Raw genomic sequence first — 12598 nt, forward strand, 5'->3', positions numbered from 1 at the left:
TGGGTGTCCTGGCATTTGGCCACAGGGCCCCTGGTGAAACCCAACGTTGCCCGCACACACCGCTACGAAGTAGCCAGGCTGCTCATTATTCTCTGGCTAGTCTCCGCAGGGTCGCCCAAGCTTCCTGACAGAGACCAATGTAAAAAGAAAAAAAGAGAGAGAGAGTTAGAGTGGGTGGGTTTTAGAATCAAGAGAAAGTGGGGACAGGTAGAAATATGGGGGATGAAGAAGAAGGCATCCCCCAGGTACAATGGAATAATTCCATCAGGCGAAAATAGGGGATGGCAGTGGAAGAAAAGATGCCGTGCAAGAGAGCACAAGCGTGATGGCCATTTGGCACAATCTATTTACTCTTCTCATTCAGGTCCGGCCGTGATGTCAATTTCAGTGATGATGCCCAGTTTGGTAGTTAAAGTCCCATCCGGTGATCTGTGGCTAAGTCAGTAGGGATATAAATAGGAATGCAGCTGCGGTTGTCCTACATTGGATCTTCTCAGATTTGTTGGTGGTGTAGTCTCATTTGCTGGTAGGCCTCTGCATTGATTAACAAAATATAGGTGGTTGTCTTCTTTTGGTTTTTGACGATGATCCGGATAGTGACTATGTCCATGGTAGGGTCTTCCGTCGTGCGAATAACTCTTGTGCGTATCGCGTAAAGGCGAAATAGTCTTCTCTTTGGAGGATGTGCTGTTCTTCGTTTTTAGGAAGGTAATGTATCCTAGTCGGGAGGAGGCATCTCAAATCTTCATATATTTCGCACTCGTACATCAGGTGGTCCCAACTTTCGACGGAACCACAGAGAAATTGTGGGTTTTCGGTGATCCCGAGTGCAGTGAGCTTTCCTCTGATAGATCCACGGCCAGTTAACAAAAAAGTGACGTATAGGACAGGGGAGAACCATGTGGGAGGATTTCGGGTATGCTGTTGCTATTGTACGAATGAATTTTCTGGTGACTTCTCCTTTTGTAGACTGTGTCCACCTACACTGCCAGATCTGCTGCAAGCATGCAGTGAGCGCTTCTTCTCGGCCTTGATGTTATTTGAGGGGTCGGTGGCAAAATCCAGACAGGAGATGGCTTTACCTTTGGAAAGCATGTTAAGCAAACCACATTTTATTATTTCTAGATCTAGAGGTAGCACTCCGGCCAACACTTGCAAAGCATGTGTGCTGACTGTGCAGCAGGCCCGGGTGATGGTGAGCAGGATGACACGTTCCAGTTGAACAGGGGGATATTCAGGGATATTCATGTGTTGTTGTGGCGGAACCCAGGGTTTCCCCCATAAGCCGCTATTGTACTTCTTGTGTTGAAGCTTATGCCAAGACCGGCCAATTGTATGTAGTGTGTTGGTCGTGTAAGTGTTATGATGTGTTCTGTTGTTATGTTATCAGCCGGTGCCTGGCTCTTAGCAGGTAAGAAGCAGTAACACCTGGTTACTACGTCTCACCCCCCAGTTCCAGTTGAACATTTACATAATATCTTTTCCATGCCGAAAGCATGTCAACCACAGGTATGGTGCCAAAGAGCCTCTATAAAAACCTAGCAGCAGTACGCCCGCCCAGAGAACGTTCACCTGGAACTCCAGAAAGTCGCGATCCTCAACGCGTGTATGATAGTCAGAGAGTTCCTCGTCCAATAATAATAAAGGGACATAACAACTACCCACCCACTTGGTACCAATACCCGTCGCGGGGTGGGAAAACACCCATCAGAAGAAGAAAGAGGATATAATAATATTAAGAGGTAAGTCGTCCTAAGTCGAGAAGAAGGATGTCGTGTTGTTGTTCGTGCCCAACCTGAAAAAGTGTTCAGTTGGCGACAGTGAATCGTCGTGGAGCAAACCTTGTTTTATTATTATTAAAATCAGTTTATTTCCCAAGAAACCTTGGGTCACCCCGGGACGGCTCTGTGCCAGAAGGGTGTGAATATTTGCAGACTAAGGTGCGAGGAACACAATGTACAATGAACAAGAGTACATGCGTGCTCGACCCGAGACATTTACAGAATTAAATATACAAAATATACAATTGCATGAAGACAAAACAAAGTCTTTGACATATACAAATAGGCAAGTTAAAAAAAAAAAAAAAAAAAAAAAAAAAAGTCTGTCCAGGAGAAGGGGAGTATTATAAGTTCATAATCTGGTAACAGTTCTTGAGGGTTTCCTTCCTGTAGGGCTTGTCTTCACAGAACCTATCAGGGTGGATCCTAAATTTATTGAAGACCCGAAGACAATTGACTGGAAACATGTTCCTCAGGGAATCAATGCTTGACAGCGTAAGACGTAGAGGGAGACAGGAGTCGGGGTGCTTCCCTCTGGCCCTCCTAGGGCCAGAGATTAATGTGGATACCGATGGAGCATCAATTCGCCTCGTTATAAGCCGTGCAAGCGTGAGGACATTTTTTTGTCATGATGATATGTCTCCAGGGAGTGGTGCCCGCATTTGCTTGTAGGATAGATCTGGAGATAGTTAGGGGGTGGCCTACCACCCTGTTCATCCATATAAGCCACCAGTACTCTAAACTAAGATACTTCTGAAGGTATGAGGCAGGGGCACATGACCAAATTTCTGAAGCATAGAGAGGAATCGGCGTAATACACCTCAGGTTGGATGAAAACCTTGATGAAACAACTTAAGAATTTTATTGAGAAATACCTCAGTTTGTACTCTTAATAAATGGAGGGCTACGTTTCAAGACAGTAGTACATCTCATCTTCAGACATAAGGGGATAAGAACAGAATTACTAAGGAAAGAGTCGGGAGTGGTTCATGATTTTCAGAAGGGATCAGCTTAGGCTGCTGGCCCATAACGCGGTGCTGGTTTGGTTCGAATTGGGGAACAGGGTGCTCACGATATGCCTTGCACGTGCCATGATAGGAGGGACACAAAAAGTGACAAAAGAACTTCATTGGTCGTTTGGTCAAAGGGATAGAAGCTCGTAATTTTATTTATTTACTCTGAAGTATGCAACTTCACCCCCGTAAGGCAGTATGTGCTACTGTATTTCAGTAAACAACGCTTACAATAAACATATAAAATGAAACTTGCCAGACGAAACTGCCCAGAGGGAGCTTCTCCATCAGCTGGCAAATTTTCTGCAAAATGGCACTTGGTCGAATCTCTGTCCAGTGGGCAATTATTTCTCTTCCTCGTTGCCAAAGGGGAGGGGGAGGAGTGTCTAGTTCCAAGACTACACGCCTGTACTCTTCTCGAACACAAATCTGTGGAGGTCTGCATCGAGGAACTGAGCAAGGTTTCAGCATTGGAGATGGCAAAAAGTGGTCCGACAAAGGAAGTCCCCTCGGATGGGGAAGACCTCGAAGCCGGCAAGGGGAGGACGGACGCAGGGTTCTCCGTTCATAAACATCCAAGATGCGACGGGGAGCAGGCACGCAACCATCAACCATTTTTACGGAGCATCAATTAAGGACGACAGCGTTTGATTTTTTTTTTTTTTATTAATCACGAAAAGGAGCAAAAAGCTTTTTTGTGAAAAACAGTTTGATAACATTTAAATATAAAAGTACATCGTTGGGTGACCTCGAAAACCTACACGAACATTTCTGATCATCTGACAGGTTCGAAGTTGCACGGGTTTTTTGGGGGGGAGGGGGAGGACAAGGGGCTTTCTGCACAGTTCAACCGCAGAAAGCGGACCCAGAAGTGATAAGGGCTCCTGACCATTCGAAATAAGGCGGTTTTACCTTCTGCGGTGCTCACTTGAACATCAGGGAAAGAGAGAAACTCGCACGGCTGTCTGCAAGATCGTTTTCGAGGGTGTTTCCACTCGAGGAAGGCGTCTGTCTTCGTGCCGAAGGTTCTTTTCGTTTGGAGATGCGGCCTGTCCGTTCCTGGTTGCTACGAATAGCCCACGACGCGTTTTCTGATTCTCGGCTTGATCACGTGTCTTCTGCCAATTTCGGTTTCGGAACGAAGGCGGTGTCTTTTCGGCCGTGCGAGGAACTTCTGATCAGTCGGAGGAGGCACCTTCGATGGACAATCCGTTCTCCGCACTCTCCTCCATCCGCCTTTCACGCCGTCTCTCTTTTTCCACATCCTTCCTCGTAGTCACATGACCCGCCTCGATTATCCCACGAGAGCACCGCACGGTGGCACTGCGCCTCCCGCGCTATTAACATATCGGCCCAGCCCTCCGATAAAGCGTTTCGGCTTCGAGGTGGTCCTCGGCTCCGTTTATTCATGACTCCCTTCCCCCCGGAGTCCCCCACCCCCCAGTGAGTGCGACGCTCGGAGAATAAATCCCATCTATCGAAGCGGAGCTCGGACGAAGCTGCCAGAGGATGCAGACAGAGTGGCGTGCACGGCAGGGGAGGAGGGGGGAGAGAGGAGGGGAGGGGTAGAGAGGGAACGAGTGGCATCTGGTCCGCTCCTCTGCCGTCATCAGCGTCGTCGGTGCTGTACGGTCCGTGGCGCGGTGACGACCAATGAATGACTGTCCTCGCACTCATTGTGAACAACGCACGCGGGTTTCTGATTTGGCCCGCTGTTGTTGTTGTTGTTGTTGCTGTGGACCAGCGAGGAGGCGACGACGGTGTGCTATCGAACGAGAAATGTCATGCGAGGAACGCCATGGCGATCTGGGAAATGGTCGGAGTCGGCATCGTCCACACAGCGTGCAGGTGGGTCACCCAACGGCAACGTAAGTTAAGGAATAAGATTTCTAGGTCGAGAGTGGGGGACTGCTTGCGAAGTTCAGGGAGGGGCACCCTCCCATCCGAAATTTGTTTCTCTGTCTTTATGTGGGCTGTCCAGGCGTCATTTCTTGTCTGTTAATATCTCGTTTTCTGCGGTCGCTTTAGAAGGGGGTTAACTTTCCCTTTTGCGTGTTATGGGACCTCCTCTGTAGCAAACGATGCGTGGAGCGAGAACAGAAAAGCGTGATCGCGTGAAAGTTTTTTCCGATTGAAAATCTTTTGCCCTCCAAAAGTTCGAAGTGCCTCGAAGATCACCCCGAAGATAATCTCCTGCGCGTTACGAATAGCACGAAAAGGGTGTTTATTAAGTAAACTGACGATAACCCTTGGGAACATCGAAGAATTCTGTTTCACTACACAAAGAAATCCGCAGAAGTTCGCACGATTGGTTTTCGCACTGAAACACTACCCCTTCACAACTCAATCTCTCCTCTCTCTCAGAGACCTTGGCGTGGTCTTTGATGCCAAAATGGCATTGATGAGCCACATCAATGTGGCACTCTCACGCGGTTTCTTGTATATTCCGTGCATCCGAGCAATCTTGTACTGTTCCCAAGTTTGGGGTTCAGCGGATCGCAGCGACGTTAAGAGAATCTACGCACGAGAGTAGCGGCTTCTGAAGAGGACAACTCCATCGCACAAATCGCGGGTTGGATCACTGAACTGGCAGCCGCCTTGCCAGTAACAAGAACGACGTCCTCCTTTATGAACGAAAGGAAGATCGTGTTCACAGCCGAAATGCTAACAAGAGGGATGTCCGAACCCTCCATCTGCGGCTCGTGCTCCTGGAGGATCTCAAGACTTCGTCTCAGATCCACTGCGACGCTAACGCTTGCCCTGGCAGTGCGAGCGCCTTCTTAATAAATTTAATACTTCGATGTGGGCCCCGTTCCCCCAAGGCTATTGTCCACCAACCAATGTAAAACCCCTGGCATTGTTGCTGTGAAGGGTCTATTGTATATACCATGTTTGTATACAATAAAGATTAAAGATTAAAGATTTATTTCAGTTTGGCATCTTCTGTGTGTTTCTTGCAGTGCTCGCTCAGACTGCAAACCCGTGGCATTCGGACGCTGTGAAGGTTGGTTTTTTTCCATATTTCTTCTTTTTCTTCGTTATTTATAAGATGAGCGGGACAAAGCTGCCTCACGGTGACCCCGGGGATCTTCCAGCCAACAGCTGGAGCCGAAACGCCTCTCTTTCTTGTGTCTCCCTTGCTCGGTGAAGTTGCTCTCGAGTCGTCCCTTGCTTTTAAGTTTTCCAAACTGGGCTGCCACCTGCCGGTAGTATGAGGAACTCATCTGTGCCATTGAACTGAACTTGTTTACATTCCACCCTAGGGGCTTCCATCTGGCGAGTATGGGCTTTGGCACACCCCAGGGACCTGAATTGGATATCATCATTCTCTTTCTTGGTGATTCCCTCTCTGTCTCTCTCAGGGTAACTCGGAATTTTTTTTTTTTTTTGGCTTGTGCAGCATAAGCCTCAGACTTTCTTGCACCATATAGCTAATAATAATAATAACTTAAACGCTTAATTAACTTAGATTTTGCATCGGTGATCTTTTGACGAAGCCGGTGGAAATACGAAGAGGAATGTACCATTGTGGGTTAAGCGGTGGGGGTGAAGGGTCTGACAGCGCTCACAAGGCTGCAGCCTACTCTGGCAATCGAACGGTGCCGGATGGGAGATCATTGCGAGCAGAGAAACTGCTCCTGTCGAAGCTCTCGTGATGTCACATCCATTACGCTACGCGAATGTACGAGAAGGAGTTTACGTCAAGGGCATTCATCGGATGAATTGCGAGTTCATTTCGTGTTCAGATCGTTAAAGAGTGGCAACCCTTACTCCGTGTAAACCTGGAAAGCCGCTCACTTCGGTGGTGCGACACCAGATTCTAATCGCTCTATTATTATTTTAATTTATTACTATTATTATTATTATGATAGCAATCCTTCTTCCACCTTCCCACCTAGTAGCGTATGCCGATGACATTTCCATTCTAATCACTGATAAAGACCCTCACCAACTTCAATGCAAGATCTCTGCCTTCAAAGAATCAGCTGATACTAAACCCAGAAAAATCCAAATATATGGTGTTTAGGACGAAAAATAAACCATTGAATATTGATTTCGAAATAACATACAAAGGAAAACAACTGGAAAGGGTGAATGATACCAAGTTTCTAGGAATCTGGCTAGATGACAAGCTGAGTTGGGATAAACAAATGATCACCTTACGAAAGAAGACTTCGTCACTAGCAGGAATACTCGCCCGAGCCTCTGCCTGGGTACCTCCTTCCCTTCTCAGACTAGTATTCCTTTCCTTAATACAGCCTCACTTCACCTCACCTATGGAATCATCTCATGGGGTACGACCAGTCAAGATAACCTCACGAGAATCAATTCAATTGTCAATCGATGTGTTCGTTCAATTTTGGGCCTTCCCTGGAATGCATCGGTGACTTGGAGATATAAGGAAGCGAGACTCTTAAGCATCTACCAACTGATACAAAAAGCTGAGGGGGTCTTTGTCTAGAATGCTTTGAAAACACCGAACTTTCCTCCTCTCTTCAGATCCTTTTTTATAACAATAGAAGAAGAAGAAGGAATAAGATATAATTTAAGAAATGAAGCGAACCTGAAGGTTCCTCTTTTTTAAAAAAAGCCATAGCTCAGAAAAATATAAAATACAGAGGCGCAAAAACCTGGAATAATCTTCCTGAGAACATCAAAAATGCCATCTCACTAAACAAATTCAAGAAGCTCCTGACTGAACACAGCACCAGGGATGTCTGATCTAAATCACCTTCCGCTCAACTCCTGAACTTTGCATTCGGAAATGAAGTGAACAAGTTGAGGAAGAGCCGTCGAGAAGCTCGTAAGCAATTATTTCATCATAATTTCTTCCATTATTCCTTGTTATTGTAAAAGTGTTCGCGATGCAATTATAAGTACTGTTGTTAACCACGTGACACACGTGGTTGGTTTTCGAAGTGTGTGCAGTGGAATGTAGAAACATGTCCGATTTATTTACGATGTATCTGTGTAATTTCAGATCTGTTTTTATCGTTACCGTTTCGAAACCCCCTAAAAAGCCTCTGGCTCATGTGTTCTCCCTCCCGTCTTGCTGTTATCTCCCAACAATTGTAACACAAAATAAAATCAAATTATTATTATTAAACCGCTGTGTCGGCGTGATGGAGATGCCTTTGCTTCCGTCAAAGCGGAACTCGAACCCAGGTCCATCAGGCTGCTAGTGCAGTGTATTAACCACTGGGCCCTCACTACAAATAAAGTATTCCCCCGTTTATTTCGGCAAAGGTTTGCTTTCCCCCATCTGTTGCACAGCCCACCGACCAGAAGGGTGTTGTTGTTGCAGTTGCAGTAGGGGGTTTTAGGAGCATCATCGACTAAGGCCATGTTGTCTGTAAATTGCGTCTGTTCTCGGGTCGATTTTCTGTTTCCGGGAGGGAAAACCACGCTACCCTCGCCAGACACCGACTAACTCTCCATCAACGTTCTGAAAAAAGAGCCGCAAAAATTCGTACGTCATCGAGTGGACTCCAACTGGGTCTTTTCCACCCGGTGTGGGGGGACGGCGTGTCTGCGCTACCCACGAGAGCCAGAAGGGGTACACAAAGCGATAATTACCATTATTCGCAATATTCGCAGAATTATTTAAAGTATTTAAAAATAATCGCGTTATTAATCGTGCGCCACCCCTCCCCACCCTTCTGCATCGAGGGGTGCGTGTGTTTCCTCGGTTCGCCGCTGTTTGCCACGTCATGGTCACGCCGCGACCTTGCTCGTAATCTCATTATCCCGACATCAGGCTGGCATCGAATCGCTCGCTTCGTGGCGGTTTCTTGGCATCCGACTACTGTTGGGGAGTTCGGGTGGGGTGGAGTGGGGTGGGGGAAGTGTGCGTAGTGGTTGCGCCGAAGTATTTCGATCGAACTATTCTCGCTTGCTCCGTAATCAGGACACGACCCGCAATGACTTCCTACGAAGCACTCGAACAGGGATCCATCGCTGGAAATGTGGGGCGAACCCAGTTCTACAGGATGGCGTGTAATATTCCTTCGAGGGAGTGAACCCGTTTCGGATGGAAAAGATTTCGCAACTATTCCGAGCGTTTCCTTTTCTCGCCCTGCAGAGATGAAGGGGAAGGGGAAAGAGAAGGGGGCTCCTCCATCTGGAAGCCCTTCAAACGGAACGGGGAACGTTGCTGTGGGGAGGAAGGGCGAGTTGCCAACGAGGCTAAATATATCCGATCGCGGGAGGGAGTGACGCACGGCCGCGTTAACGAGAGGACGAAGAGGGTAGGCGGAAGGAAAGAAAAATCTGCGGGAAGGTCGCATTCTGGGGTGGGGGATGGGATATCGGCTGGACGCAAGGCCTTGGGGGTAACGCGATGGAAAACGTCTGCGCAGTTCCTCAATTCGTTGAAAAGACCGGGTTGGATTCCACCCGTAATAGGAATTATTTACAAAATGCGATTGAGTATTGCCAATAGCACGAGAAGCAGTTATTTGCAGCATTCTCCAAAAGTAAATGTTCAACGAACGACTCTGCATTAAGTGGAACTGCCTCTCCTCATCACAAATTTTTACAAATTATTTTACTACAGCTCACTTATTACAGGGTCTTAATAACAGTATCACATCTCGTTCATCTTCTTTATCCCAGGGGGGGGTTCCTACCTTCTGCTCCCGTTCTACACTTGAAGCCAGCTGTAGGCTTTAGAGAGAGCACGCTGTACTCAAGATGCTGCCTCACCATTGCCTCGCACAAAGGGACAGTCACCTCCTTTTATCCCTGCTGGCAAAGTTTCTGCATATCATTGACGAAACCCCATCAGTTGTCCCGTCTGCTCCGCTCACAAAATTTCAATTCTGAGTGTACCTCTCCAGTTACTTCCAAATACCTACGCTGATCCACACCTCAGATCGATCTTATCGCACTGATTCCGTCCGCTTAACCACTCGAGAAGGTAAAGGATTACGACGCAATTTTCGTTCTCACAGCTTTCTTGTTTCATCCGGCATTAAAGCTACGATACACGTTACAATCAAGGTCAGGGTAGTGCAAAGGGACTTGAAAAGGACGTTTTCGCGCTCTTTTCAAAGACCAAACATTATTTAAAATCAATTCTGAGAAATAATCGGGCACATTTCGTCTTTCTCGCGAACTCTTAAGTCGGATCCATACCAACTTCAACGACAATAAGTAGCTAAGATTTCATCCAATTCACGCTTTTTTAAAAACTTATTTCAACAGTTTCATTTTATCACTTTGTTCATAAAATGTAGTAAAGGCATTTGATGCAAGAAAGTCCCGGGGGGGGGGGAAATGAAGTTACTGTAGAGTTGTTAAAATTGGGAGGAAGAGACATAACACAAAAACTGGCAAGGCTCTTCACAAAGTACATTAGAAAAGGTGTGATGCCTAAGCAGTGGAATAATGCAATCATAGTTTTGCTGCATAAGAAAGGAGATAAATCAGAAATTGGAAATTATAGACCAATTAGCTTGTTATCCCATATCTACAAGTTGTTCACAAGGGTCATTACTAACAGATTAGACAGAATACTGGATGAGAATCAACCGAAAGAGCAAGCTGGCTTTAGGACAGGATTCTCAACTGTGGATCACCTTCACGTAATATCACAGCTAAAAAGAGAGAAAGCAAATGAATATAAAACACCATTATGCCTGGCATTTGTGGATTATGAAAAGGCATTTGACTCCATACAGCATCAGGCAATGTTTCGGGCACTGGAAAGACAAGGCATAGATACTCCATATATTATGATTTTGAAGAAAATATATGACAGTGCTACCTCCTTCATTAGACTAGGCAAAGACGGTGTCCCCCAAGGTTCAGTTCTTTCCCCCACTCTTTTCCTCTTGTATATAAATGACCTTCTTCCATTGACTGGAAATCCTATCCATAGTTTTGCCGATGATAGCACATTGCATTCAACTTTCCATTTTGAGAAACCTTGTCCAGCTCAATCAGCTTCAACTTCTCGAAAATCTGCTACCAATTCCTTAAATGCCGATCTTGAGGTAATTCTTCAGTGGGGCAAAGACAACTTAGTTCATTTCAACCCTTCTAAATTCAGTCTTGTGTTATGTCTCGCAAAAAGGATTCTTGTGCTCCTATGCTTATCTGTAGTGACACTCCGATTTCTAGGCAAAATGATATATCTCTTTTGGGGATTACCCTGACTTATAATGTCTGTTGGCACAAGCACATTACAAATATTGCTTCTTCTGCATCTAAAAACTTGGTTTTCTCTTTCGCTCTTGACGTTACTTTTCTTCCAAACAGCTGCTCACTCTGTATAAATCGCAAATCCGCCCTGCCATGGAATATTGTTCCCACATCTGGGGTGGTGCCCCCAAAACCTCTCTCAGGCTTCTAGATTCCATTCAGAAGAGGGCAGTTAGGTTAATTAATGACTCATCTCTAACAGTCTCTCTCTCTCTCTCTCTCTCTCTCTCTCTCTCTCTCTCTCTCTCTCTCTCTCTTTCTCTCTCTCTCCATTCGCTTTCTCTACAGATTTTTCTACAGATACTTCCATGGGCACTGTTCTTCTGAATTAGCTTCTATAATTCCCGCTCTCTCTTCCAAAACAGTCCAAACACGTGCCGCCACCAGCCAACATCTATTTACTGTCCAACTTCAAACCCACAGAACCAACTTTTCATCTTCCTCGTTTATTCATTCAACTGCCGTTTTCTGGAACAACCTTCCTTCATACGGATTTCCTGAAAATTACAATCTACAGAAGTTCAAGTCAATGTCAACAAATATCTTCTTTTGTCTTCTCAACCTCCAACCCAAGCACGGTACTAAGTACTATAGGTTCCAATACCTCTCGTGTTTGGGGTTTACATAAAAAAAGGAAAAAAAAAAAAAAAAAAGACAAAGACAGTAGGAAATTTAAAATTGAGAAAGGAGTTCGACAAGGAGACATAATATCTCCAAAGCTGTTTACTGCTGCCCTTGAGGAAGCTTTTAGAAGATTACACTGGTCGCAGAAAGGAGTCAATGTGAACGAAGAGTACCTAAACCATTTACGATTTGCAGATGACATTGTGGTCATAAGCCACGATCCCAAAGAATTAGAGGAAAATCTTAATCAGTTATGCACAGTTAGTAAGGATTTTGGACTAAAGATGAATATGGATAAAACAAAAGTAATGATGAACAAGTATGCCACGGAAAGGTAAATAATGATTGAAGAAGCAGTAATAATGATAAATGGCTGGAAGTCAAGAGAAGAATAAATTTTGGATGGATAGCATTCAGGAAATATAGTCACATACTGAAGAGCAATATCCCAGTTTGTCTGAAACGTAAAATAATGGACCAATGTATACTCCCCATCATGACTTATGGAAGTGAAACTTGGGCACTCACCAAAAGAATGGAAGAGAAGCTGAGAACTACACAGCGAAGAATGGAACGAATTATATTAGGAATCAGACTGTCAGATAAGAAGAGAAACTGTGGCAAAAACTCGAGCAAAGGACATTCTTATCAAAACTAAAGAACTAAAATGGTCTTGGGCAGGACACATAGCTCGAAGACATGATGACAGATGGACTAAGAAAATAACAGAATGGTACCCAAGAGGAGCTAGAAGAAAACCTGGAAGACAACAACGGAGACGGACAGATGAATTTCGTGAGTTTGCGGGTAGTGAATGGTTGGCCATTGCACAAAATAGAAGGAACTGGAAAGTTGCTGGAGAGGCCTTCATCCTGCAGTGGATTGAAAATGGCTGACGATGATGATAATGAAGATTATATAACATCCGTCAAAAAAAAAAAAAAAAAAGAAAAAACCATTTTAGCCATTCACTCG

At 45.4% G+C, this 12598-nt stretch overlaps 1 protein-coding gene across 1 annotated transcript in view; it reads left to right on the plus strand.

Moving 5' to 3' along the window:
• Window positions 1-4550: 4550 nt before the first annotated feature.
• LOC150076631 (monocyte to macrophage differentiation factor 2-like) overlaps window positions 4551-12598 on the plus strand; it is a 104421-nt gene continuing 96373 nt past the window's right edge. The window contains exon 1 of the mRNA XM_090386207.1: window positions 4551-4642. Within this exon, the coding sequence (XP_090242333.1) occupies window positions 4593-4642 (50 nt within the window). The 5' untranslated portion in view covers window positions 4551-4592. The remainder of the gene's footprint in view (window positions 4643-12598) is intronic.

Source organism: Mastigoproctus giganteus, chromosome 12 (assembly GCF_048544385.1).
Source record: "Mastigoproctus giganteus isolate SK-2022 chromosome 12, ASM4854438v1, whole genome shotgun sequence".
Lineage (NCBI taxonomy): Eukaryota > Metazoa > Arthropoda > Arachnida > Uropygi > Thelyphonidae > Mastigoproctus > Mastigoproctus giganteus.